General features: G+C 30.2%; 6 protein-coding genes and 1 long non-coding RNA gene across 17 annotated transcripts in view; 3 read left to right on the top strand and 4 right to left on the bottom strand.

The window, feature by feature from the left end:
• Positions 1–1105: 1105 nt before the first annotated feature.
• LOC111428474 (uncharacterized) lies at positions 1106–7037 on the top strand. The gene is made up of 3 exons (XM_023064007.2): positions 1106–1358; positions 5596–5670; positions 5721–7037. The coding sequence occupies exons 1-3, from the start codon at positions 1287–1289 to the stop codon at positions 6636–6638; spliced, it is 1065 nt and encodes a 354-aa protein (XP_022919775.2). The 5' UTR covers positions 1106–1286; the 3' UTR covers positions 6639–7037.
• Positions 7038–7333: 296 nt separating this feature from the next.
• LOC111428468 (Sak kinase) lies at positions 7334–10445 on the bottom strand. Its single transcript, XM_023063995.2, has 6 exons — positions 10239–10445; positions 10084–10179; positions 9836–10027; positions 9587–9724; positions 8103–9533; positions 7334–8053 (listed from the first exon to the last, which is right to left on the bottom strand). The coding sequence occupies exons 1-6, from the start codon at positions 10275–10277 to the stop codon at positions 7724–7726; spliced, it is 2226 nt and encodes a 741-aa protein (XP_022919763.2). The 5' UTR covers positions 10278–10445; the 3' UTR covers positions 7334–7723.
• An 866-nt stretch (positions 10446–11311) lies between these two features.
• On the bottom strand, positions 11312–12678 carry LOC139431580 (uncharacterized). The gene is made up of 3 exons (XR_011641663.1): positions 12298–12678; positions 11967–12131; positions 11312–11643 (listed from the first exon to the last, which is right to left on the bottom strand). It is a non-coding gene; the product is annotated as an uncharacterized lncRNA (long non-coding RNA).
• Positions 12679–14888: 2210 nt separating this feature from the next.
• Positions 14889–18004, top strand: LOC111428490 (uncharacterized). Of its 3 annotated transcripts, none has more exons than XR_011641662.1 (7): positions 14889–14995; positions 15049–15333; positions 15521–15788; positions 15848–16132; positions 16184–17264; positions 17452–17790; positions 17843–18004. XR_011641662.1 is itself a non-coding variant. In XM_023064028.2 (3 exons), exons 1-3 carry the CDS (start codon positions 17222–17224, stop codon positions 17872–17874), a joined length of 414 nt encoding a protein of 137 aa, XP_022919796.2. In that variant the 5' UTR covers positions 17089–17221; the 3' UTR covers positions 17875–18004. The 3 variants fall into 3 exon arrangements, 1 of the variants encoding a protein (XP_022919796.2); XR_011641661.1 differs by having other exon boundaries at positions 15386–15788; XM_023064028.2 differs by lacking the exons at positions 14889–14995; positions 15049–15333; positions 15521–15788; positions 15848–16132 and having other exon boundaries at positions 17089–17264.
• A 2354-nt stretch (positions 18005–20358) lies between these two features.
• LOC111428489 (GATA zinc finger domain-containing protein 4-like) lies at positions 20359–21572 on the top strand. Its single transcript, XM_071199493.1, has 2 exons — positions 20359–20848; positions 20901–21572. The coding sequence occupies exons 1-2, from the start codon at positions 20827–20829 to the stop codon at positions 21440–21442; spliced, it is 564 nt and encodes a 187-aa protein (XP_071055594.1). The 5' UTR covers positions 20359–20826; the 3' UTR covers positions 21443–21572.
• Positions 20481–23432, bottom strand: LOC111428470 (cytochrome P450 6a2-like). The gene is made up of 4 exons (XM_023063997.2): positions 23281–23432; positions 22148–23222; positions 21850–22098; positions 20481–21795 (listed from the first exon to the last, which is right to left on the bottom strand). Exons 2-4 carry the CDS (start codon positions 23220–23222, stop codon positions 21629–21631), a joined length of 1491 nt encoding a protein of 496 aa, XP_022919765.2. The 5' UTR covers positions 23281–23432; the 3' UTR covers positions 20481–21628.
• A 780-nt stretch (positions 23433–24212) lies between these two features.
• LOC111428465 (FAT atypical cadherin kugelei) overlaps positions 24213–27386 on the bottom strand; it is a 107321-nt gene continuing 104147 nt past the window's right edge. For 7 of the 9 annotated variants that reach the window (XM_071199189.1, XM_023063984.2, XM_071199190.1 and 4 more), the window contains 4 exons: positions 26392–26520; positions 25885–26187; positions 25220–25411; positions 24213–25166 (listed from right to left, as the gene is read on the bottom strand). In XM_071199189.1, coding sequence (XP_071055290.1) covers positions 25027–25166; positions 25220–25411; positions 25885–26187; positions 26392–26520 — 764 coding nt within the window. In that variant the 3' untranslated portion in view covers positions 24213–25026. Of the gene's footprint in view, positions 25167–25219; positions 25412–25713; positions 25797–25884; positions 26188–26391; positions 26521–27386 lie in introns of all 9 variants that reach the window. The other 2 variants (XR_002708069.2, XM_023063987.2) reach the window with 2 other exon arrangements.

Below are 27386 nucleotides of genomic sequence, written 5' to 3'. Positions count from 1 at the left end.
ACTGAAAGTCAATGCCAGGTGTAGAGGTGTTTTTTTCGGTTCCCTTTCCTTTTCTATTCGTTCTGGAAATACAGCTTTTCCTTGTTTAGACAGTTTTTTCCACGTTAGTTCCTAGCAATAAGATCCAAATTTCCGATATTTCCTGGGTCGCTTTGGCTTCCTCTGCTTTTATTGCTTTAGATAAGTCTTCTAGAAACGTTTCCATCTCCTTGGTGTCCGATGTATCTCTTGTCAAATTTGATCATAAGTGGGATAAGACCACTTCATGTCCAGTTCTATTATCGGTTTCCATGGATTCCAAGATCTCTCTCCTCTCTCTCTTCAACCATCTCATATATTTTCATGTCTCTCTTGATTTTGCAGCATAAGAAATTCAAACCACGTGACTATAACATAATTTGATGAAGTGCAAACTTTCACTCTTTAATATCTAGCCCATAAATTAACTTTGGAAATACATTTATGTACGAGAAAGTACCAAGGATTACTAAAACTAAATAACCAAGGACTTTAACATCAATAAACAGATGTCAGTTAATTCTATTTGTTAACTCTACAGGTGGTAAGACAAACTTTAATTATTATTGTCGATTTTCTATTACACCGTAATTCTAAAATGATCGTTTAATTGATAGGAGAGAATTTCATGCTCTATAAATTTTCGTAGTTATGCGAGATCATGAAACGATTCTATAAAATAAAATCCTTCAAATTATTACATAATCCATTTTAATTATGTAAGTTGTTTTTTCGAAATTTTCTCAAAAACACTTAACACAAAGTGATTTGGATTGAATATATCGACTGAAAGACAATACAAGGACCTCCACCTCTTTCAACATGTTAAAGGTTATCGTTGCGTTTCTGAATATAATTTATCGATACTTTAACGATAAGATCACCGACTTATGTGATTTTTTTCTTTATTTCAGTGAGGGTTGAGAAACTTTTCATCCATATAAACGAACCAAAAAATTAAAATTTAATAATAATTAATTAAATTATGTATTGTGACATAGCGAGTTAAGATAAAAAATAGTTGACATTGGTATATTAAAGGTGGGAATCGGCCTCCGTTGCCCTTTTGACCCCGTCAATGAGATCTCTTTTACTATCGAAAGCCCACTGAGATGTCCGCAGTCACCCGCAGCTATTTGCAAAGAGAGGTTTAGACCCGGCTTTACTATAAACGGAAAATAGAGAGAGATTGTTGGTGGTCGTTTCGCGATCTTTTCACCGATGAAACGCATTTAATTGAAAATAAACAAGTGTTAAATAAAAAGAAAATGACAAAGAATTTTTTGATACACTCGATTAGTTTAGTGTTGTTTTCATTCATCGTCGGTTTAAAGAGTGAGGTAAGAAAATAAAATTGAAATAAAAATCCTTAAATTAAACTAAATTGCAACCGTTTGACTTTAAAAATTGCGAAATCGGAAGAAGAACTTAGTTAGAGTTAAAGAGCAAAAACGTGCTGAGGAGTGCGACCAAGTTTTTGTAAACAAGACAGGTGTTGATTCCAAATTGATTAATTTAAAACAAAAATTATGACAAATTAAAATAAATAAATTAAAAGAGATTAAATTTTAAATGAAAACACAAAACCGATATAAACCTTTTTAACATTGACATTTAATGTTATGACATTCTTTATCGTATCTTGCGAAATCGAAATTCTTTACTCTCGGTTTATATTGAACAGTTTTCACGGGATTTTGCTTAGATAATTTTCGATAATTTTAGAGTTCAATAACATTGCATTAAGCGCGAAATATCGCGTTCACTGTATAAGTGGATATTATAGGTTCCGAGTTAATTGCTTTTTAGCCGTTGGTTGTAAATAAATTGTGGTTTGTATAGTTTTGAAATACGACGTTGTGATGATATATTACTCAATGTTCGAAGAAACTGTAAACGTTTTTCAACTATCAATCAATAAACGTAACAATTTTATATTTTATATGGATAATGATGATAGAGCTGGGTAGTAATTTCCATATTTATATTCCTGTAGTATCTGAAATATATTGCAACTATAGATTGAGATAGAGTTCCATACACTAATCACTGACAAATATCATCCAGATGACTCAAAACGTAGAAAATGTCTGGATTGATATTGGTAAGACTTTAATGAATTGTCAGGAATTATTCTGCCAGATTCTAGAAACTACAGACATTAAGAAAAATATACTAGGAATTATTTTGACTGGAAACTTAAATATTAGGAATTACGCTGGCCTATATTCAATCTGCAATAAGAAGTCTAAAATTGCAATGACACAATTTTGAACTGCTACAAGAAATTTGAAATTATACTGGCAAGACTTTATAAGTTTGTCGAAACTTGAAACTTTGACAACATATCAGAAATGATTTCCTCAGATACTAAATAACATGAAAATATCTGCCATATGTAAGAAAATGTCTGAAATTGCATTGTAAATATTCTGATCTGCAAGATAAAGTCTGTAATTATATTGATAACACTCTAAATTTTAACACTTTCGCCCCATATGCATAAATTGTGCGTCACTAGCTTATCATGTATAATTTGGATGTGGTAATGAAAGTATTTAAATGTCAGTAAATGTTCGCTTTTTAAAAATATTTTAAATATAATTTATTGAAAATGTTTAAAGTCAATAAACTCAATTCAAGTTATTATATTTTGCAGTACGACCTTATGGTTTAGTCTTGTTGTTATTCATTATCTTCAATTAAAATCGTTTGCATGTATAATAAAAGAGATAAAATCTAACCGGATTTTCCCAAGAAACTTTTCTTTAATAAGTCATAAACGTTAACCTATATAGTTTATGTTTATTCCATTCACAATCATAAAAACAAATTATTTCCACATTTCTTTCTCGAAGAAATCGTCGTCGGGCTGATTTCTTAACAGTAGACGGAATAATTGCAGCTTACAAGTCTCTCATCAGCGACCCACGCGACTAATTGCGTGCCACTTGGGGGCCTATTAAACGTCCCCATGACAAGAAAAAAAAATACAAACGCTTCTTCTTCTCTTAGTAGAAATGTCAAACCTCTTCTTTTCTTTTCCCTTTTTCCTCGACGACAATTCTTGTCATTGTTAATGCAGAGGTGAAGGTTTCTTTAATAAACCGTTACGTAACGTCAACAAACTTATTAGAGCTTCTCAACGCGTTTAATCTTTTTTTGCTTTTTCGACATTGGGTCACGTTCGAGACTTTATGTAACCGTGGTAAATAGCTATTTTGAATCGATTAACCTCTTTTGTACGTTTTATTGCTTTAAGCATGGTTCGTGGGTCGAAGTAACACCCACTAAAACTGCTTATTTTGACGATTTGTTGCGAAAAAATTATATGCAAGAAGTTGTGGGTCGTTGTATAATGCTTATGTTTCATTTTTAGATCAATTTATTCTTTGTTGTAAAAATGACACACGCAAGGACATTTTTAAATGCTTTAATTAAGCTTGAACAACTGGTATAGGAAGATCACCTTGTTATCCTTAAAGAAAAAAGTTGTTATTCTGAGTATCTTGCAAATAATTGGTCAAATTATGGTTAATTGTTGGTTGGTTTCTTTGTAGTTGATTCAAATTAATTAAAATAACGTTGAGTTTTCTTGATAACCACAAAGTATACGTTAGAGTTTATTAATTCTTAAAATAGATTTATTAGAAATCGTTTTATTTTAATACATCCTTGGCATTGTATTCAATGATATAATTGTTTTAACATTGAACTTGAACTCTTCAGACTTATCGAAGTGTTTACTGGATTGAAAAAGATTTAATTAAATTCCAGGAATAAAATAATAATAAAGTCGTCGTAAAAATATAATAGTGTTAATTGTAAAATAGGAATGTTAATTTAATATATAATTTAACCGTTAGAAATAATAAAAACTTCCTACATACATTCACGGTAAGTTTCTAGGTATCTTTTTTGCAATTTAAGTCACGTAACTAAGAAAATTCACTGTGAAAAATACAAACACAAAAGAAAATTGTCACTGATGTAACAGAAAATTACACTTTTTAAGCTTTAAGTCCTTTGTTGCTGAAATCGCTTCCCTGATACCCTGAGAAGAAAACGACAACATTTAAACCAAAGAAAGAGGACGTTCAAAGACCTATTCAATTATACAAAATTAGTTTTTGCGAAATTTAATTCGTTTAAACACAAAGTACTTAAATTAGACCAGAAAAAATCGAATTGAAGCGTTCTCAATGCGTAATTGAACCGCATTGTTAAGGAGAGAGAATCCGTTCTTGGGTGGGTCAGTCACGATTCTTTACACAAAAGGACACAAGGACATCTTTACGAGACTCTCTTCTTCTCTATCCTTAGACCTGTTCACATCGTTTCTCTAAATAACTTCAAATCAGATTATTACTATTAGTATAAACAATTTTCTTCAAACTTTTTATTGTTTTAATAATTACTCAACAATCACTTTTATATTGCAAAACACTTTTCCGCCTTTCGACCACCGACGAATTGCCCCAGTTTTGATGCGTCGCTTCCTACATTCCCAATTCACATTCGTTTTCGGTCCATTGCACAAATTTCCGTTACACAACGTATATTTATTTTAAGATCGCTATCTAAACCACTTTACGGGTTATTAAATTCGTTACCTTTAACCCTTTAAGACCGCACCATGTAGCATAAGCGTATTTCAAAAAGGGAGTTACGAAAAAGATGTTGTTTTCGTAACCGAACATAAACAAAACAGTCAATTTTGAAACAATGCCAATCCGGTCATTGTTTTTCTTCGAAAATCGTATCGGTTTTCCGTCTTAATTTACATTTGGTGATTGAAAAATGAGATTGAAACGGAGCGATACTCGTCTTACTTTTTTTAAAGATGTTTTTAATCTTTCTTTAAACGTGTAAGTGTTAAAAACATCTCGACTGCCTTGACATTATGAATTATGTGCTGTAGGTGACAATACTATATTACTATTCAATAATTCCAGTACATGATCTTCAATAACAACAAATATTAAAAAGTAGAAATAATCGCAGTGCGTCTGAAGATGTACGGCTAAACCCGAAACTTTCTAGTTTTAGGTTTAGTGTTAGTTCTCGTTTTAATTGTTATGCAGTGCTAGACCGAAAATTAGAAACATTCGGGTTTAACCGTCTTTAGAGACGTGCGGCTAAACCCAAATGATTCTAGTTCTAGGTATAGTGTTAAGTTGTACATAGTAACAGCGCTAGTGTAAAACCACAACTAACACTAGACCTAGAACTAGAAATATTTAATAGAATTTCTAACGGCAAGTTATTGTATTTTTGCAACACTTCAATCTTGTTTCTGAAGATATCAATATGAAATTAAAAACGAATTTAATCATTTTATTTAATTATTTATTAAAAACTAATCGCATTTTCAATTAAAATTCCAACAGATGATCTTGAATAACAACACTATAAAGCGAGAAAATGACTTAATATTATCGCCTTTTTCTCATTTAAAGGTGAAGCTTGTTTTTATACACAACTTTTCAACAAAGGAATTCAAATTAAACACGTGTCGATTAAAACCCATCCTTAAAAATCATCGCAGAACCTTTATTCTTTTTTAATCTGTTTTAGGTGTTAGCTGACTTAAGGTTCACCTGTAATGGAAGGCCGGCGGGGTATTACGCAGACGTTGATTCAGGATGTCAAGTAAAATTTCCAAATAAATCTTTACCGTTTTAGTTTCTTTGTGTTTTTAGATTTACCACATGTGTGATGGTTTAGGTCGCCAATTCAGTTACAGCTGCCCAAATACGACGTTGTTTCAACAGAGAATGTTAATTTGCGATCATTGGTACATGGTTAATTGTAGTACGGCGGAAAATGATTATTCCGCAAATTTATTAATAGGCCAAAAGAAACCTTTTGTAGAAGACTCAGAATCACATCCCTATCATAGAACACCAAGACCTGATTTGTTATCACAACCAACAGCTTCCGAATATAACATTGTTTATAGAACAGGGAGAGAGAATAGGTTGGGTGGTTTAAACATTGTTGGATTAGAAAGTAATTTAGAATCAACAGTAACTGATAGACCATCGTACAATTTACCAAGCCATTGGTCCACGGAAATTCCAAGAGATTCAAAAAGACCAATCCCAATTCCAGTTCAAGCAAAAATTGAAAGGATCGATTTAAGACCACAAGGAAAATCAATTACTTTTGATAGAATCAATTCAGTTAATTTTATAAGACCAACAAAAATAACAGATTCATTTTTAAAAAGAAAAGATGATATCATCCCCGTTAATTTTAAATCGCTTTTTAAAAATACCACACCGGTTTTTCCCACAAAAGAAGAACTAGGAATCACCACTCCTTCATCGATAGACGAGATTTTACAACCACCACCGAAAAGCGAAGAAAACATTATCGAAGACCGTTTTGATAAACAACTTTTTGTACCAAACAAAAACGTTTTACCACCGACTCAAAAAGAAGCGGTTAAAATTAGAAAAATCCCAACTTTAGAACAAATCAAAGAAATGTTTTCTATACCAGACTACGAATTTCCTTTAGAACCTAACGGTGGACCGAGTTACGATGGGAAAATTAATTCATTTCAAGCGAATCCTTTTATTATTGGGGTAAAACCAAGACAACATGCAGTGTGATAATAAAACAGTTAAAACAGAAAAAAAGTATTTAAAATAAGAAAATAACAAAAGAAAGGGTGATTATTATAAATGACTGATTAACAGAAAATTTTTCCTTCGCCCTTTAAACCTTTTAACACTACTTCAAGCACTTAGAACTGTTAATTAAATCCAAAGATACTTTTAATTAAAACAGTTTTTTTATAAACTCGATTCCTAAACAAAATAAACCGAATTTTATTTATGTTTTAATGTGGACAGCACGTTAAAAAGATACTTATCTAGTTGATTTTAGTTTTTAGATTGAATGTAAATAAGTATCTTTATGTTTTTAGAAATTATGTGAATCAAACCGGGTCAATTTGTAATCGAAATAAGAATAAGAAAAGAGGAAATAAAGATGTCATTAGAAATTCATTATTTTCGTTTCTTTTAACTTTGACTTCTTTAAATAATAATAACAGTAATAATTGGATTAGGAAGAATATAAAATGGAAACAACTTGGAATCATAAGGAATTCCATTATTTTCTTTTATATGTTCTCTATTCTCTCTAATTTGTAGTAATACTTAATTTAAACCATCAATTTCGGTCTTGTCACTAATAGTACACTTTAAATAATAAATTTGAAATGGATTTACCTATAAAAAGGAATTCAAATTGAATATAGAGAGGTTTTTCAGATATTTTGTTGAAAATGAGTAACAATCCATACAAATATTTATCTTTTAATATAAAAGTTTTAACGTTATTAACAATTTGGCCTCTTGAAGGAGAAATTACCGACTTAAAATGGAAACAAATTAGGACTTACTATATATTTATGTCTATTATCCCATGTAGCATAATTTTGGTTTTGGAATTGTTTTTTACTTTTAGAGGTAAGTTAATTTGCAAGGTTGTTTTTTAATGCAATAATATGCCTGTGCTTATTTAAACGATAAATTTTAGATATTTATTTATGAAATAATCTTAATTGTAAACTTAACTCAGAAACAATTTCCTTATAATAAATTATTGTAAAACTATTTTATTATTATTAAAAAACTATACTTATACAATATAACATCCTCTAAAACCTAATCAATTTTTTTACCCTTTATTATCTTAATCTAGTTTTGTGTGAAACTGAAGACGTTGGCATTAAGTGTCTCAAAACGATTGGCATGTGTTGTAATTTTTCGACGATTTGTCGCGGAATATTATCAGAATTTCCATAACTCACCAATTTTCCATCGGCGTATTGAAATTGCACATTGTGTTTACCGTCGACCCAAATTTGAGACCCGTCCGGATAACGCACTTTAACTTCTCCGCTTGCCAATTGAATTGCTGTGCCAATTCCAGGAATACTTACCGATTTAGATTGAACGTTTTTACAGTTCACAGAAGTTGGAGTTGATGTATTGATTGAAGTCATGTTAAATGATGGCTAAAAGATGAAAAATAATTAAATTATACAATTATTTACAATATCATACCATGAGTGGTTGTGTTCGATTTTCTTTCCCTGGTGTTCCATTTAAATTCGAATTTGGTCTTCTACCCACGATAATTGGGAAGTTTTTCTGACCAGGTAATTCATTTAAAGTTCGTTCCAATAAACAACAATGATTTTTAGCTTCTTGTGCGTGAATCCATAACAAATTTAAAGATGTTGGTAAATCAGTTTGATCATTACTTTTAAAATTTAATCTAGTTCCTACAGAATCGATTAATGTAACTCCTTCATTTGAAGATGATGTAACCTTCCCACCTTCATAAAAACAAGCTTCAAAATCAACCAAATTCTCCATTAAGAGACACTTGGCTTTGTCAGTGTAATAAGTGACTTTTGGGGTTTTCGCTCGGACCAATTCGACAAATTTAAATGCGTACATATATTTTTTCCAGTGTTTTTCTGGAAGGTTTTCAAAACTAAAGATGTTATCGGTTCCTTGGCGTGGTAATTCGGGGACTGAACTTGTTACAGATGTACCTTTTCCGTTTTCGGGTTCATAAAGGATTATTCTTTCACCATCAGGCGATATTCGGCAAACTTCACAAACTAATTCGCGTTTTAAATGACCCCTCTTTTTAATAAACTCAACACAAACTTCGGAATCATCCAAAATACTCAAGATTGCGTTTTTCGTTTGATGCCTTGTAGGTAAAAGTCGATGGCTACAAAGTTTTTGTAAATTTTTTGAACTATGTCGAATATTTTCAGAGGTGGACATCACAGAGACTTTACCTCCACCCGGATCGTTCGGTTGACAACATTTTTGACTACATTGACTTCTCCCAATGCAACCGTATCCTTGAGAGAACACAGAAACTTTTTGTTGCTCCTCAATTAATTGAGATGACCCAAAATGATTTGTTAAGTGATCTACGCTTTGAGATCCTTTATATTTTAACTCGATGGGAATTGGGCTTTGATTTAAAACCGGTAAATAATCACTATTACATTTACGTAAACTATCTAATAAAACCCCATCACTTAAAGCACTCTCTCTTTTACTGGACATGGTGTGAACGCCACTATCGTGAGTTAAATTCGAGGATATCCTTAAATTACCACGTTTTATAAAAGGATGTTCAAGAATTTGAGTTAAACGAATCCGATCTTTCGGATTTTTTTGCAATAACGAATTAATTAAATCTTTGGCTTCAACAGAAAGATAATTTGGAAGCTGATAATTCGCCATTACAACTCTGGTTAATGTACTTTTAACACCTTGAGTATCAAAAGGTGGCGTACCAACCAAAAGGGTGTAAAGCAAACACCCAAGACTCCAAACGTCGGCCTCTAAACCATGTGATCCTCTAGAAGCCACTTCTGGAGATATAAAATTTGGAGTTCCACACATCGTCATGTGTTTTTCATCCGGGCGTGATAATTGTGTTGCTAAACCAAAATCAGCTATTTTCTATACAAAAAATTAAATAATTAATATTTATTTGTACTTATTTATCAACATACAATTTGCATATCTTTTGTTAAAAGGAGATTTGAAAGTGACATATCTCGATGGAGAATATTATGAGAGTGAAGATATTGTACCCCTTCAACTACTTGTCTCATTATACTGCTTGCTTCGAATTCCGAAAGAACATGATGCTTTAAAATAAAACAAAAATTAGATTATGCAACCACATATACAATGTCGGTAAAGTAGTGATATATTCATACTATTACTTTTATTTTATTATTAATTATCTTTTATTTTACCTCAGTATGTTTTTTTAAATACTGTTGTAATTCCCCATTATGACACAATTCCAACACTAAATAAACATAGTTTTGATCCTCGAAAAACGTGTATAACTCAAGTATCGAAGGGTGTTTTAATCGATAATGAATCGAAACTTCTTGACGGACTCTTGAAACCATCCCAGCAGCTTGCATTAATTTTTTATCGATCTAAAACCACATAAACTTGTTTTTATTCAAAACACTAAAACGTTTTAATAACTCACCATTTTTATAGCAACATTCATCCCTGTTTTTAAACATTTTGCTCTATAAACGGAAGCAAAACCTCCTTTACCAAGTAAATTATGCACTTCGTATTCCTAAAATAACAAATTTGTTGAATTATTATAAGAACAAACTTGATTTTGAGAATTCTAACCTCAATCCGTTCGCTAAACGAATTTATCGAACTTGCCATAGTTTGAGCGGTTTAATCACTGCTTGTTGCTATTAAATCACTTTATTTAGTTTTGTTAATCATTTTTGATCACTTAAAAATAGTTTAAAGGGATTATTTTGAGGAAAGTTTGAATTTTAAAAAATAGATGTAAACAATAAACAATACGTCAGTTATTTTTCATTTTGGTGGGAAGTTAGCTGCAAAGCGATAAGTAAGATGCAACTTCGTGTTGGTTAGTATAAAATATTTTTTTATTTTATTTAATTAATTATGCTAAAATACGTTTATTTAATAATTATTATTATTAATTTAGTAATATTTTAATTATTAATAATTAGAATTAAATGAAAGGATAATAATTTTGATGAGGCACTACCAACACAAAAATTATGATTTTTAGCACCAGAACACAATATAATGAATTAATTATATCGTAAACATAAAATTGGTATAAATAAACCTCAAACGTTCTTTTGTAACCTCAAATAGTTTCGCTTCTTAATTCCTAACCGTTTTGGAAAAATTAATTTATTTTCTTTAACCTCACTTTCAATAAACGTCAAATTAAATAGGTGATTTTAAACATGTATATAAGATGAATTAACCACATTGTGAACTTAAAAGTTGATATAAGCAAACCTCAAACGTTCCTTTACAACCTCAAAAACCCTCATTTCTTAAATCCTAACCGTTTTGGAGAGAATGACTTTTTGCATTAACCTCACTTTTAGCAAACGTCAAATTGAATATGTAGGTGATTTTAAAAATGTAGAAACTACATTGTAAACTTAAAATTTGGTATAAATAAACCTCAAACATTCCTTTACAACCTCAAACAGTTTCGATTCTTAATTCATAACGGTTAAAAAGAAAATAATTTTTTGGGGTTGTAAATCATAACTCATAACTGTAGCAAATAGGTAAACATCAAATATTGTTAATTTCTTTATTATATAAAATGAAATTTATTTAACAAATTATAAATTAAATAACATTTTAATTAATTATTAATAGTTATATTTTAGTAAAGAATAAATAAATAGAGCGGAAAATTCCAAAGATTTAAGTTTATTTATAATTTTAAGTAAACGTAAGATTTATTTTGTATTTTATACAATAATAAGTTTATTTAAGAAAATTGTTAGTAAACTATCTAATAAATTAAGTAACATTTCAATGATTAAAAATAAATAATTTAATTCGGTTAATCCGACTAAAATTTAAAATTCCGCATTTATACTGATTTGTAATAATTAAAAACTACACTATTTACAAAAAAAAATTTTTTATACTGATACAGACTTCTTATAATTTTGAAAATTCCTACTGATGTAATTCATTTTGGGATGCCCCTAACAAGCGCCCGCTTTAACTTCTGCATAAACTGAAATAAAAAAAATGCATTAATTAATAAGAATTGATGAATTGGTTGCTGCGAATAAAAATTTCGCTCTGCATATTGATTGCCGCCCGAGAAGAACTTAAATTGATCCAAATTGTTCAAACGATTGCTCGTTATTTTAGCGATTTATTGATTTACGACGCCGACAGACGCCTCATTTAACCTTGCGTGCATTTCAAAAATGTTCTTTGACGTCGACTCACTCGTTGCCGTTCATTAACAATAAACCATAATTGAATTGCAAACGCTATTTTTAAAATCAACTCAACAAACGAATATTTTTCAATTTCCCTTTGAATACTTACACGTTCCTTTTTGGCAGCCCAGAAGTTCTGCTAGACATCGATTCAAAAATGTTCTTGGTATTCCTGTTTCATCTATTACACATACCGGGCCTGTTTGTTCGCAACCTAGCGTGCGACAATTTCTTGGGATTACAGCCCCATTTGACACTTGAAGTGATAAGATACCTGAAATTTTTTTTTAATTGAACTTTGATGCAAAAAAGTGTCTGATAAATTTTATATTATTTAGCAAAAAGATAACTTGTTACTAAGATTTCAAAACTCGCGAGATCAGAAATAGAAATGTTGAAACTGCATCAATAATTTAGATAACAATAACTTAAACACTTACAAATCACGAAGAATACAGAAACAATCTTCTTATCCATGCCTTTGATTTTTTGAAAGTTAAAATCAAAAATAACGAAATGTTATCAGAATCAAAAATATTATTTTTTAGATTTCTTTGAGTGAATCAACTTAGAAATTTAAATAAAAATTTGTTTCAGAATTGTTTATATAACCGGATTGGACCACAATTTGCGATAAACTGAACCGACTAGCGAATTGTCTATATGCTTTATTAATGCCAGTTTTCGACGACGACGATGATGACGATTTATAATCGGTTTCTTATGCGCCGTTCCTCCTATCATCTCAAGAACATGACGCAATATTTCTCTGCCAAACCAGATCAAGGATGTAGATTGGTTCGATACGGTTCGAATTTTGATGTTTTCGAAGACTCGCTTTTTGATTCGTTCAACGACAGTCATCAAAAACCGTTCTTTTATGTCACGTTTATGAATTTTGAACTTATCGGGCAAAAAAGATGTCGTTGATGAGTTTATATGTATATTTAGAATGGGTCAGATAAGCTATTTCCAATCTAATAAAAAATAAAATCTAAATTTAGAATTTATTAATTCATTAATTAATTTTAATTGTTGTGCGTTACATTTTATAACCAAGTTATTTCATTCTGGTGAAATATGATTGACGCATTTCCGATACTAAAATCTTTTGTGACATATACGCAATAAACGAATCTAATTATAACATTTTAAACACGCTCTTTTGGCGTCGCCGTTTATTGCGTATTTACATTTAAAAAATCTTTTCGTTGGGATTTTTTTAAAAGTGAGAAATCTGAGAATAAAACGGTTAACACGTGTGTGTTGCTTATCGAGAATTCGGATAAAAAACTGTTTTTAAAGCAAAACTTATCTTCCAAAAAACAATTTATTCGAAGTAGTAAATTTTTGTTGCGTCATAATCGTTTTTGTTTTCATCATAGTGTCTAATCCAAAAATTATTTTGACTGTAACAAGTTAATGAGAACAAGAGTCAGTAAAATTTTTGTTATTTATTGACTCATCTTAAATTTATTCATTACGACAGGAGGGGAGAGGAAGCGATTGTCAAAAGATAAAGTGTAGAATAAGAATGGAAGAGGGAGGCGGGGGAGTACATTTATACTGGGGCAAGAGTCGTGGACCAGGAAACATGGGAGCAATCTGTGTATTCAGATCAGAAGATCAAAAATTGATAAACTACCATTAGAAGATAGAACGAATGGAAAGTATGCAAGAGATGATCGAGGTAACGAAAAGAAGTGAATAGGTGATTTTAAAAATGTATATAAAATGAACTAATTACATTGTAAACTTAAAATTTGGTATAACCAAACCTCAAAATTTCCTTTACAACCTCAAACAGTTTCATTTCTTGATTCGTAACCGTTTTGGAGAAAATATTGTTTTTCTTTAACCGACGCGGAGACGTAGACACGAAGAGAGAGGAAACGTTTTGTGAGATAGTGACCGCTATGACTCATAGTCTATCAGGCAAGAAAATAGATGAGATAATGGAGAAAAGATAAAGTCGAAGGCTCAATGCAGGGATGCAAGGCAAAAATATAAGGAGGAAAATTTATGACAAATACGGCATCAGTTATCGATCTGCTTTTCCTAACGTTGTTGTTCTTCGGCATTTCTTACGATATTTTCTAGCTTATTTTTTAGTATGTTTGTAAATAACGATACATAAATAATAGGCGATGGTTGTCAGAGTTAATTTTTATCCCTTTTTTGAATATGGGAATTGTTATGCTTTTGTGCCATTCATTTGGTACTTCAGAGTCTTGCAGCACTCTGTTGAATAGATGGGTTAATTTTTCTGATAAGACTTTCCCACCGTCTCACCATTTTTTCTATCTGTGTCTCTCTTAATTGCTCTCTATTTTTGAGTTTATCTCATTTCTTACTTGCAATGTAGATATATATGTATAATTCTACAAATACTGCGTTTATCAATAACTAAAGATCATCTTTGAAGACTGTTGAGTTGATAAAATGACTCGTTTTTGTTTTTCTAACAAATTATTCTGATTAATCGCTTTCATAGAATTAAGTTAAATAAATCTGATCTTTTGTGTTATAAATATCGATGCTCTGTATGGTTTACAAGTTTATCATAATTTCATTTGAAAAAAATAAGATAACATTATAAAATTTCTTAAGTAAATCAAAAACGTTTCGAATAAATTGATTGTGTTGATTTGAAACGTTCTAAATATTTATACAAGTTCGACGTTTTGATTGACATGATTTTGATATAATAATATACAAAACGGTTTGATACATTACACAAAGATGAGAATTTTATTATGAGTACAAGCTAAGTACGCAATTGTGTTGCGAAATTTCCTCTAATTTTAAATGTTTTGATTTTCGATTAAAAAGAAATTAAATTATTAAACAATTTGTACAAAATATGGAATATTACTACTTTAAAATTAATACTCCATAATTCAATGTATTGGATTAACTTCATTTTTTACATTAAACAATGGAATTTCCAAGTACAAAGTTGGTAAATCCCAGTAATCTCTAATTAAACGAGTATATAAATACCCAACCGGTCTTGAGCATGTTAAAAAACCAGTTGTGAGTGAATCTTTCAATCTTTGTGTTGGGCCTCGTTCAGTTACCTATACAAAATGACAATGTCCTCTGGGAAAGTTTCTTTGTTATCTTGCGTCGTTTTATGTGGGTATATCTAATATAATTGTTATGTAATCTTTAATTTTTAATAATTCTAGGTTTAATTTTAAACATCGACGCTGGTTCATTAAGATTAAAACGGCAATGGGTTTGGGATGAAGAAATTATTCGTGTACCATCTACAACAACATCTCCGATTAATAATAATAACAATAATGGGAATAATAATAATAATAACAATAACAATAATAATGGTTTAGATTTAAACTGTCAAAGTAATTGTCTTCGATTCACTACAAATGAATACAATCCTATTTGCGGATCGGATAATGTAACTTATGATAATCAATCGAAGTTAAAATGTGCAGCAGTATGTGGAAAAGGTAAGGTTTAAAAAGAAATTGGGACATTTTTGAGTTAAAAAAATGATTTTAGGTGTTGTAACTAGCTTTATTGGAACATGTTCTCCATTGTAATCGAAAAATGTTGATCAATTCTTTTTAATTTAAGTTGATAAGACTGATTTTTTAATCACGCCAATTTATTTTGTATCTATTTTTTGTATTACAGCTAATTTAGATTTGGATTACCACGGACCGTGTTCTTAAATGTATTAATCAGAACTGAAGAATTCCTATATTTTTTTTTAACAAATTTATAATTAATAATAATTTATAGTAATAAATCCTTTACATGTGAACGACCTTGTTTACTTGACCCGTTAAAAATTCGTATTTCCATAAATTGAGACAGTCGTCAGTGTAAACCCGTTCAGTTTACACAGACAAAATTAAAATGTATTTCGAAAAGAAAATTGGGTTTCTCGGTATTATCTTTTGTGAGTATACTAAATATGTTAAAATCATTACAAATTTAAATTTAATTTTACTTGCCCAGGTTTGTTGATAAATATTGAAGGAAATTCTTTAAGATCTAAAAGACAATGGGAATGGGATGATCAAACCCCTCGAACATCGTTGGCGACGGAGAAGCTCACCACCAGCACCACACTAAAACCCTCAACGACAACGTCTACGGCTGACCCGGGAAGAATTACAGAAGAAGAATGTAAAGAAAAATGTTATAGAATCGTTTCGAACAAGTACGACCCTGTTTGTGGAACTGATTTTAATTCCTATGACAATCTTGAGGAGTTAAAATGTATTTCTAACTGTGGAAAGGGTTAGTACAAAAATTTATTGATTTTCTTGAGTAACAAAGAAATTATTTTAGAGATTCTGATGCTGTATAAAGGAGAATGTTGAACGACAAATTTTGGATTTCGACTATAATTCAATCACTTTAGACTTGAATTACCACAAAATATGTATTTCAATATAATTAATTCGACTGTTTATTAATAAAGAGAATGCATTTATTTTTGTCTCATTAATTCTTATGATGAAGATATCCTGGCCGCTTGGTTCCTAGATCTCTCATTATCTCATTGTAATGCTTTGCTTTCTACACTCATATATTTGTTGCATTATATGCGTCCATAAAGTCATGGTGCACTTTTGAGCTGCCACAGAAACGCAACGGGCTGTTTTTTCTAAGGATGGACCTATTTATATATCTTTTTCGTCCATTCGCACATCTAATTAATAACAAGAAAATTTTATAAATTTTATTGCTAAATATTTTGTAGAATGTCTCATAAATGTAGTCCTATTTTTGTATTTCAATAAAAAATGAGTGCTTTAAGTCTTATGAAACGTGTTTTTTATGCTATTTTTTGTAATTCGCGTTTTTATCCTTTTTTTTAACAAAAATAAAATAAATTTTGACAATCTATTGAAATAGGTATGTTGCAGTTGGTAACACCCTAACACTTGAAAATAGAAATTTGAATTGACAATTAGAAACTGTCAAAACACAAAATGTACTCACCTGAAAAAAATGTTTCATGTACACCTCCCAAAATAAGAGAAATTGCTCAGTGTTCAATGTCCTCATCATTGTGGATCTTGTATTCGATGCTAAGAACGTGTTTAAACATCCATAGACATTCCTGTAAATGGTGGAGTACTAAGTAATAGGTAAGTAAATCTAGGGACTTTAATTTTGATTATTAATTACCGCCACCTATCTGTAATCTTTCATAATAAATGGTTCAAGAAGTAAAATCCCCACAATCAGAATATAAACAGATACATAAATATGCAACCGGTTTTTGTGGATTACTTTTAAAAACAGGTCGGTCTTACCAACGTTCTTCAGTCCCTTCAGTCTTCAGTGATTACCCGTTTAGTTTACGAACGACAAGCAAAAATGTTTACTGGAAATTTTAATTTGTTTCTTTGTGTCATTTTATGTAAGTCACTTTAAAGTATTATCACTAAACAAATTTTCGGAGAAAAGAGGGTAAAGGTTATCATTCACTATTGAGGGATTTTGGACAACATTTGCTTAAGTAAACAATAATTAATAGTTTAATGCTAACCAATTGAGTTTAATAACTAATTATGGATTTTAAAACATCAAACTATTATTTTTTTAAGGTTTGTTTTTAAATTTGGGAGATACTTTAAGATTAAAACGTCAATGGGATTGGAATGATCAAACTCCGCGTACCCCAATCCCAACACCAACGACAAGGAGGTCTACAACAACATCTACAACACCTCCTACAACAACAACTGATGGAAAACCACCATCAATTTGTGTACCAACACCTCCGCAAGATGTTTATTGTTTGGACAATCAAGAAATTATTCCGGAATGTATAAGAAATTGCCTTGCACATATCATAGATCAATATAACCCAGTTTGTGGGACAGATGGCTGTAATTATCGTAACAAAGGAAGGTTGAATTGTGCTGTAAGATGTTGCAAGAAAGGTATGTTAAAGATAATGTTAAAATCTATTTACTTATAAACTTATTATTACAGACATCAAAGTTAATTATGAATCAGTTTGCTAAATATAGCCGGGGATGATACATCTTTAAAACTATGATATTATTTTGTACTTTTATATTTCTCGTGGTGTTTTAAACGTATTTAAGTTGAAATTATAACACTAATTTTTTAAATAAACAATTTATTCACTTATGTTGTACAAGATTTAAAACTTTCCTGAAAACGAAAAATCTCCAGTCCTATCTTCTTCTTCTCCAAAACAATCTGACGTTCACTGATTTTTCGGATTAAACATTTAGAATTTCTGTAACTTACATGTTTTGTTTGAAAAAAAAATTAATTTGAAAAACTCATAAATAAGACTCATTTATGTTTTAAACAATATTGAGAATTGCAATGAAATGCAAACAAAACCGGTCACCTTCAAAAATAAAATTCTAAGATAATGGGAAGGTTATCAACTTCTTCGTTCGACGTTTTTGATTATAAATTAACTCGTTTTAGAGGTAAAAGCAGTGCAAATCATCTTTTTTGCACGTTTTTCTGCAGCATTTTGACCTTCTCACTTACTAATTTAGCAGAAAACGTGCAAAAATCGGAATTAAAATTGTTGTATAACGAAGCGATAAGAAATAACATTCTCTTTTGCTTTATCAATTTATTTCCATAAAATTCAATATTTCCATATAACACATAATTAGGAGTTTGAAATTAATGTAAAAAAAAGGTTCTCTTTACAAAGGTTGGCAAGTACCAAAAAATGAAATAGTTAAAGCTTCATTACAACGTTGGGCACAATTAAAAGCACCCCGATTATTATAAGTTACATCATCAGAAGCACAAATTGGATTGTATTCTCTTGTTGTGAAATCTTTGCAGGCATCAAAACACGATTGGAATGTATTTGATTGACGCTTTTCCCTTGTTGTTGATGGTAAAGCGTTAATTGAAGCAATAACAAAGAAAACTTAAATATAAAAAATGAATATAATTAATTAAGTTGCATCAAAATTAATAAAATTTAACTTACCCGTTATAAAAAAGAAAATCTTCATTTTGTTTAAAGAAAATGTTAAATTTAATTTTCTACAAAAATATTAAAAGAGGTCAAATCTGTTTAAAGTTTATATAAAGACTAAACCGTGTTTCAAGTCTTTTAAGATTGTAAAGTTTGTTGTAAGACGAGATTACGTGTGGAATCGACTTTGAATCTTTACAACGACCTTGAATAAAAATCTCGTTATTAAAAATATAAATTCGAAAGTGTAATTCTGAAGTATAATCTTTTTAAACAAATTTAACCATTTATTAAGGTGTTTGTTTTGCAAATGTGTCATCCAATTTTGTACAAACCTTGTAAAAAATTGTGAAAGCTAAGAAAAATTTTATTTGGAAAGACGCAAAAAACCGAGTTTTTTTGAATGAGTAATGATCTTGATCTTTTAAACTCGTTGTTAATCAACATTACTTAACGCGGTCGCTTTTTATAATCGATTTATGTATTTTTTATTATTTTTTGTCGTTCTACGAACGATCAATCATAATTAACGATAGTTGAGAGACCGCAAAGTGGTTACAAACTGTTTCATTAACAATTCTAGCTTGTAATTTGCATCCTTTTTTGGCACTAATTAGTATTCATTAAATGACTCATTCAATTCTTAATAAATAAATGTATAAATGGAGGGATTATTTAGAGAGAGAACTTGTATAAATCGCTTTTTAAACTTTATAAATAGAATCAAAATAAATTCTTAAAGATTCGGTTAACTTTTGACGCTTTACTTAACCTTGAAACATTTGTATTTTTCAGCAATCAGAGTTGAGTTTAAAAAATCCTAGAAACGAAGTTTATCGAAAATAAGAAATTATTTATGGCACCTCTATTAAATTTGCTTTAAGACACTTATTATTTCATGATGTTATCTCAATTAGTTCTTGAGATACAATTATTTTAAATTACTATTGTTATAAAACTAATAAAGATGTAGAGATGTGATTAAAAAATAATAACAACTAGGTTTGTGGGAATAAGAACTTATTCATGGCACATTTATGATACTTATCTCATCATGATATCTCAATTTGTTCTTGAGATACGATGTTTTAAGTTTTTATTTGTTAAATTTAGAACAATCTAACGTACAGAGTTGAGTTTAAAAAATCGTAGGAAAATAAGAAATTATTTATGGCACAATGTTCTTTTTATTTAATCTTCTTTTCATTATACGTGGTAAGTCTTTATATAATTTGTGATCACATCGTTTATAAATCATCGTCTGAGTTATTCATTTAATGAATAAAACATAAAAAACGCGAAACAGAGACTTATTTGAAGACTCATATCGTGTTGGTTAACTAAACCCAGACGATTGATTAATGGGATTAAAACAAACTTCATTTTTCAGTTTTGAAGAATGCTTGTTGGGAACCCCCTTCCAGAAAAACAAAATAACCAACAACCATAATCGAACGAAACAACCTTCGTCGTCTCTTTCTAAAACGAAGATGATGAGATTTTTCACCGTAAACGAATCGTTTAACATATTTAATGTTATTGTAAAATTTCAAACGTATCCTTTATAGTGTCATTAGAATCGGAATCGAAGACATTCTTTAAACGTTAATTTAAACTACATTTTTTGTTACAAAATTAAAAGTTTACGTATGAGTGTATCACGGAAGCACAAATGTGATATAAATCAATAGTTTAAGGTCAAGTTGATGGTAATTCCAGAAATTTATTACGGTCATTGCGTTTAGTCAGATGAGTCGGTGAAAAATTTCAAAAGTTTTTTTTGAGGTGTGATTAAAAAAAAAAGGGTGGTTAAGAATGTGAAGAAAGAAATGAATGGCATGTAAAAAGTGGAGGGAAAACGGTAAGAAGAAACAACAAAAAAGTGTTGCGGACATAGGTTCATATAAATAAGAGGTGCAAGTTGTATTTGTAAAGTTAACTTTAAGATTTAGTAAACGTTCGTTTAATTTTAAGTATTACCAAAGTTCTTCATAAAATGGGAAGTTTTATTTTTTTCGGTAAGAATTTCTTTTATACAAACAAAAATGTTGTTTAAACATTCTTTTTTAGTTTTGTTAATCTTTAAATCTTCGTTTGCTTATCATGGTTTCAATTTTAATCCTGATTTTCATTGGGATGAAAGTGAACAATCAAATTTTAATCCAAATTTCAATGACAACAAAAATAAATTTCGACAATTTAATTCTGATAGAATTGTTTTCCAAGATGATGTTCCATCGTCTTGGAATCATCCCCACAGAAATTTAAATAATAATAATTGGAACAATAATAATGATTGGAATAATAATAACGATTGGAACAATAATAATAATTGGAATAATATCAATAAATGGAATAATAATAACAATAATAACCGTCGTTTACCTAATGATCCAACTGAATCGCCTTTAAGAACTTCAACTGTTCCTATTCCTGGAATGGCAACAACTCGATCACCCTGTGAAAATGCTTGCAGGATTACTCAGGAATACAATCCCGTTTGCGGAACGAATGGTATAACTTACTCAAATGAGAGATGGTTAAGATGTGCACAAAATTGTGGAAGAAGTGTTGAAGTTTCTTATTATGGAAGTTGTCCAAGAGTGGGATAAACTTTTTGGCTCGCTATTTAAATTTATTTATATTATTCGAAGTTGAGGTTTCAATAATTTTGTATCCAATTTTTTTATTTTTATGTATTTTTAAGTTATCTTGAATAAATAATCTTTTAATCAATAATAATGACATAATAATATTAAACACTACTTCATAATATATTAACATTAATTTCACTAAACTTAAGTTGATTTTTTAAGTTTTAATAAAATATCGTATTTGGGTGTTAAAAAAATAGCGTTCTTTTTAAATTCTAAGGGATATTCAAGGAAGTTATCGACAGAAACTTGATGGTCCTTTAAAATCGATATAATTCCAATTTTGATTTGTAGATGAGCAAATTTTATTCCTAAAAAATAATGATCTAAAAGTAAAAATATTTTTTGTTGTTATCTTTATTTACCAAGACAAATTCTAGGTCCTTCACCAAAAGTAAGGAAGGTCATGTGAGGTCTTTTAGATTTATTTTCTTCGTTAAATCGTTCTGGGTCAAACTTCTCAGGGTTTGGATAAAATTCTTCATCTTTATGGACACCCATTTGACTCGCATTAATAACTGTACCTTTTTCCAAAATTTCCCCATTAGGTAAAATGTAATCTTCAGTACATAAACGTTGCAAAATTCCCCCAGGGGGATAAAGTCTTAAAGTTTCTAAAAAAAATCGTTATTATTTCAAAAAAGTTACAAATAAAAGATGTACCATTAACTATTTTATCCAAATATTTCATTTCAACAATTCCATCATAACTAAATTTTCCTTTATTTTTATTTAAACACTCCCAAATTTCTTTCCTAAGTTTTTCTTGAATATCTGGATTTCTAGCTAATTCATAAAGACAAAAAGTGGTTGTAACAGCAGAAGTTTCAAAACCAGCTGCAAAAAAGCCAATTGCTTGAGCTGAAAGGTTTTCTACAGAAAATTTGGTATCTTTTTTCATCTCCATTAAAACCTGCATTAAATCGTTTCTCTTCTCCTGATTCGTTTCTCTATAAGCAATAACTTCGTCGATTATTTTTCGAAAGAATCCAGTAACTTCTTTGGGGAAAAATGTTAATTTAATTAAAGAAATTAATTTAGGCGAGATATAAGTTAAAATTCTTCTTAAAGCTAATCTAGGCCCGGCTTTAAAAGCTTTATGTCCAGCTTCGATGAATCCTGATTTAGAATTATCGAAACTATTACATTGTAAACCAAAAACACAACTTCCTAAAACTTCCGCTATATAAATTCCAAGAACTTCTTTGATATTAATCGATCTGCTTTCTATGCAAGCTTGATGAACATGTTCTCCAAGTAAATCTCCACACTTCATCATGTAAGGAAACATCGTTTTCATTTTACCCGATGTAAAACATGGGCTGAGTTTAGGTCTCATTTCTTTCCATTTTTCACCATCCATAAAAAATAAATTTGCGCTGTACGGATCTGCTTTTTCATCAACCCAATTTCCTTGACTCATAAAATGTTTAAAATCTTTCGTTAACATCGATTTAAGTAAATCTAAATCGGCTACAAACAAATTTGGAAATGGACCAATGTAAAACCCGCAATACGGAATATTTTTAGATTTTAATTCTGTGTAAAGATCTTGGAAAAATTTTGAGAAATCCACGCCATCTTTTGAACTTGATAAATTACCAAATGGAATCGTTGGTTTATTGATTACTGGTATATTTTTTCTCGCCCAGTAAGTAAAAGATCGTTTGTAATAAATATAGATGAGTAAAAATAGTATTAGAGGAGTTACAAGAAGAAGTTGAAGAATTAAATTCATCTGAAATGATGAATAAGAAAACGATAAATAAATTTTGATTGTACAATAAGATACTGACCTTGTTTATTGTAAATTGTGAATCTTTGAAGAGTTTTATTGAAATGAAACGATATGAAGGTTAACGTTGTTTTTATGAATGATGCCAAGTGCTAATTGGGAAGAAACCTGAGTCGATGTTATTATTAATCATGCAACCGTTCATACGTGTTTGCACTATTTTATTTTTAGAACATGATTATTTATCATGAAATATTATGTAATTTGTTGTAAATAATTTATTGTACAATAGATAAGATAATATTAAGATAAATTTGAGAAAATGATTGGATCTAACGTTATGTAACCTGTAATATCCCTGTCTCAAAGGAAGTCAAATATCTAGGAGTAATCCTAGACAAAACCTTCTCGTGGAAATCGACATCTGCAAGTAGTTTTACACAAAGCTAGATTATTTTTGTCGACTTGTCGTAATCTTTGTAGAAAAAATTAGGGTTTACCTCTGAAAGACTGTACTTGCTTTATGTAACTGTGGTTGATCAAATACATCCTATGATTCAGTTCTCTCAGAAATCTCTGGTGCGATAAGCACAACGCCAACTTTAGCAATGGAAGTTCTGCTTGGCCTATTTCCTTTGCATTTACATATGGAGAAACTGGCCAGAACTGCCATTTACAGATTTAAGCAATATGCCCAAAACTGCTCCAACATGTCTTACCAATGGGCTGTGAAAGGCACATTAACACTGATATTCTGCTATCAATGACATTAACATCGCCAAACCCAGGAATATTAGCACTGCTGATAAGACACACCAACTTGTTGGGCCTAACAGACGATGATGTTGAATGCCGACTATCATTATTATGATTTTTTAAAGTCAACTCAAAATAAAGAAATAATTTTTTTTAATTAATTTATTCTTGTTTTTAAGAAAGTCTTATACACATTGTTGGAATACAATGTAATTATTTATAAATAAAAGGACGACATCGAAATTAACCTAAACTATTTAAAAAAAGAAATAATACAACTAATAAATTGGAGGAAACACAATTTTTTAATTCTTTTTCGTATCACATGTACAACGCAAAACAACGTAAATTCACTATAAAAAGGACGGGTTCAATTTTTGAACAAAATCGATCCCGTCAAAATCTAAAACTCAATTTAACTAAACTCAATCACTTAAAACTTAACATCTAGAAGAGTCGTTTTATTAAAATTAATATAAAAGTGGCTCCCTCGTTGTGTTTTTTCATCGCGGGGGAGCACGCGTTTATAGGCACATTTTAAATATTTTTTTCTTCGTCTTAGGTTTTTTTCAGTTTCGTACACGGAACATCAGTAAAATTACATATACATATTTATAGTTGGTTTCTTTGTAATTATTTATAACGTCGCGGTACTTATAATTACTTTTTCGTACTTAATGTAAAAAAAGAAAACCAAGAAAAAGTTGTTTCTAGGTCCTTTCGTCTCTTTTTTTTATCGAAAAGAAGATAACATTTATAAAAAATACATTATCGTTAATTTTATTATGGGTCTATTTACAATTATGTTTTTTAATTTTATTTACAAGAATTATTTTTGTTCGATATTTTTTTGGATCATTATTTAATTTAATCTCCACTCGTATTCATATCTTTGTTATGATATGCATCGGATGTGATAAAAAACGCGGGATCAATTCCTTTCTTCAACACCTTACCTTTTCTTATTTTTTTATTTTTTATTTCAATCATTTTAATAAAAGTCTTTTTTATTTTTTTATGCAATCCTTCGATTTTCCCTCGTTTCTTTTCGTCAAACGGACGTTTGTTGAACCCCAAGGTAATTTAATGGTTTTTGTTCGGTTTCGCACTCCGAATCTTCGATTTCACACAAATTCGTCGACATATCACTGTTACTACCGTACGTTGGGCCTAATAATGAATCGCGTTCTTCTACAAAAATAAAATAAAAACTTCGTCTTAATGAAATAGAAATATCCTTTTACCTAAAGCTGTAATAACTGATCCTATATCATCATCGCAATTTTTTCGTCGATTTCGATTGCTTGGAAAACCGTAAGGTTCAACATCGTCTGAATCGGCTCCAGGACTATGCAAAGGATCGCCTTCCGCTTCGCTGGGAATATTGTACCCGTGAGTTGGTAGATAAGTGTTTGGATGCCGAACGTAGCTGTCAGCTAAAAAAATGTATCGAAATAAATCAGGAAATTAAAAGAAATTATTAGAGTTAATCGTGTTAAAAGCGCCCAAATACTTAAGTCTTCAAAGAAGTTTAAAGTGATCATGATTCATGTTAGTGCGGATTTTGCAGCAGCGAGACTTTAATGTTTTCTTAATACTCACTTGGTTTAACGATAATTAAAGGCACTGCATTAAAAAGAGTTAAAAAAAATGTTTAGTTAGTTAAAAAAGATTTTTTTTCAATAACATTCCGTTAAAAGTGGTTAAAATTAAAAAATTCAAACACACACCGACTTACAAGTTCTTTTAATCTTATTTTAAAAAAAATAATTTTTCTTAAACAACTAGATATGAGATGCTAAACAAGAGTTTCTTTTGGCCCTATAAATAAATAACAAAAAAAAGCAACAATATAAACTTTCCATCACCAAACCCAACCCAACCCACAAATTTATTTATTCATTTTTACCTGTGGTAAATCTATACTCTTCGTTTCCGCTATCCAAAGCGTTAAGACTTGGACTGGCCGTGTGTGCTTCACATTCGCTATCAGCCATAAATTCCGATTCCAAGTCTTCATTAAGGGTTTCAATATCTCTATCGGGATTGATGGGTCCTAAAGTGTGCGGATTTAAATGATGGCACCGCGATTCATTGCTTTCATTGCTATGGAAGCTGGAAGAATCGGGAATTTCGCTTCCCGGTACTTCTGTTATATTAGGAAGCGGGATTTGACTGTTTCGAGCCCAGTCCGAACAATCCCAATGGTAACCTAAATCAAGAAAATAAAAAAAAATTATTTAAAAAAATTACAAAAAAAATTGTTTCTTTAGAAGTTGAGAAATATTTAAGGAAAGATTGTTTCGTGTTAGTTTCTTTTTTGGTTAGTGGAATATGATAAATTATAAAAAAGTCGAATGATAAATTTAATATAAAAAGGGGATGTGTTTCTTTTGTTGTTTTGGTTTAGACTTACTTCCAACAGATCTTTGGTCATCGTCTGTTGAATTTAAAGATGGCGATCCTAAAGATTTAGTAGCGTTACTTCGTCCACCGTACAGTCTATTAGGAGGATCACAGTTTACTTGGCTGGATATATTGTAATCTGGAGTATAAAATTTAAAGATGTTAACGAGAAAGCGAAATTTTTTCTCGTTTGAAATTAACCCTTTAATAAGGCTGGAAATGTTTTTGTTCATGAAAATATAAATGAATCAAATCAATTAAAGGGTTAATTTTGTATTAATTAGTATTTTTATTTTTGATTTTTTTTTTTAATCGTTGTTGTCAAGTCAAAAACCAATGTGATGTTAAGTAACAATTTCCTGAACATTTTTTTTCAATCAGAATTAATGTCCGTTAGTTAAAGTTAAGTAACATTAAACTAGTGGTGGGACGGATATCCGGTTCAACCCCAATACGACTTTTTTCATTGAATACAACTTTATTTATATCAGGTTTGTCATTAGCAACCTCATTGTAACAATCCCAATACGATATATAAAATCTCTTGTTGCAGTTTCGTCTAGTTTTCATCTCTTCGCTTATAATTCATTATCACATTCATTACTAACAGAATTGCCGCTGTTATCACTTTCGATTATTAATTAAAGTTTCCTCTTGTCCCAAAGTGTTGTGATAATTTTCAAAATTCGCTATAAAATTCATTTCTTGAAGGATCGTTGTGGAAATATCGCCAATTATTAATTAAAGTATCCTCTTTTTAGAGTTGCTTCGATATCAGCATCAAAAAAGTTCATTGTGTATCTTGGATCCAAATAAGTTACATATCTTATCAGCTTTCTTATTAATTTCATTTTTATTCAAATATCGCAATAATGTGGCAATATAGGGTATCATTTCAGAAATCCGCCAGAAATTATAACCATAATGGCCGGATAGATATGCCGGATAACCGGGTATCCGGCTTTTCGCAAAATCACATAATCTTGGTTGAAACATTTCCGATAT

This window comes from Onthophagus taurus, chromosome 10 (assembly GCF_036711975.1).
Source record: "Onthophagus taurus isolate NC chromosome 10, IU_Otau_3.0, whole genome shotgun sequence".
Lineage (NCBI taxonomy): Eukaryota > Metazoa > Arthropoda > Insecta > Coleoptera > Scarabaeidae > Onthophagus > Onthophagus taurus.
This window is presented reverse-complemented; position numbering and strand designations above follow the sequence as displayed.

Excerpts from the sequence above, each read along its gene's own strand:
- LOC111428470 (XM_023063997.2), bottom strand. The coding sequence starts at position 23,222 with ATGAATTTAATTCTTCAACTTCTTCTTGTAACTCCTCTAATACTATTT. Across the intron at positions 22,099-22,147 it reads TTTGGATAAAATAGTTAATG|AAACTTTAAGACTTTATCCC; the intron begins GTACATCTTTTA and ends GATTTTTTTTAG. Across the intron at positions 21,796-21,849 it reads AGGACCTAGAATTTGTCTTG|GAATAAAATTTGCTCATCTA; the intron begins GTAAATAAAGAT and ends ATTATTTTTTAG.
- LOC111428468 (XM_023063995.2), bottom strand. The coding sequence starts at position 10,277 with ATGGCAAGTTCGATAAATTCGTTTAGCGAACGGATTGAG. Across the intron at positions 9,725-9,835 it reads ATTTAAAAAAACATACTGAG|CATCATGTTCTTTCGGAATT; the intron begins GTAAAATAAAAG and ends TTTATTTTAAAG. Across the intron at positions 9,534-9,586 it reads TAACAAAAGATATGCAAATT|AAAATAGCTGATTTTGGTTT; the intron begins GTATGTTGATAA and ends TTTTTTGTATAG.
- LOC111428490 (XM_023064028.2), top strand. The coding sequence starts at position 17,222 with ATGTTTACTGGAAATTTTAATTTGTTTCTTTGTGTCATTTTAT. Across the intron at positions 17,265-17,451 it reads GTTTCTTTGTGTCATTTTAT|GTTTGTTTTTAAATTTGGGA; the intron begins GTAAGTCACTTT and ends TATTTTTTTAAG. Across the intron at positions 17,791-17,842 it reads TGTAAGATGTTGCAAGAAAG|ACATCAAAGTTAATTATGAA; the intron begins GTATGTTAAAGA and ends TTATTATTACAG.
- LOC111428474 (XM_023064007.2), top strand. The coding sequence starts at position 1,287 with ATGACAAAGAATTTTTTGATACACTCGATTAGTTTAGTGTTGTTTTCA. Across the intron at positions 1,359-5,595 it reads TCGTCGGTTTAAAGAGTGAG|GTGTTAGCTGACTTAAGGTT; the intron begins GTAAGAAAATAA and ends AATCTGTTTTAG. Across the intron at positions 5,671-5,720 it reads ACGTTGATTCAGGATGTCAA|ATTTACCACATGTGTGATGG; the intron begins GTAAAATTTCCA and ends TTGTGTTTTTAG.
- LOC111428489 (XM_071199493.1), top strand. The coding sequence starts at position 20,827 with ATGGGAAGTTTTATTTTTTTCG. Across the intron at positions 20,849-20,900 it reads GGGAAGTTTTATTTTTTTCG|TTTTGTTAATCTTTAAATCT; the intron begins GTAAGAATTTCT and ends ATTCTTTTTTAG.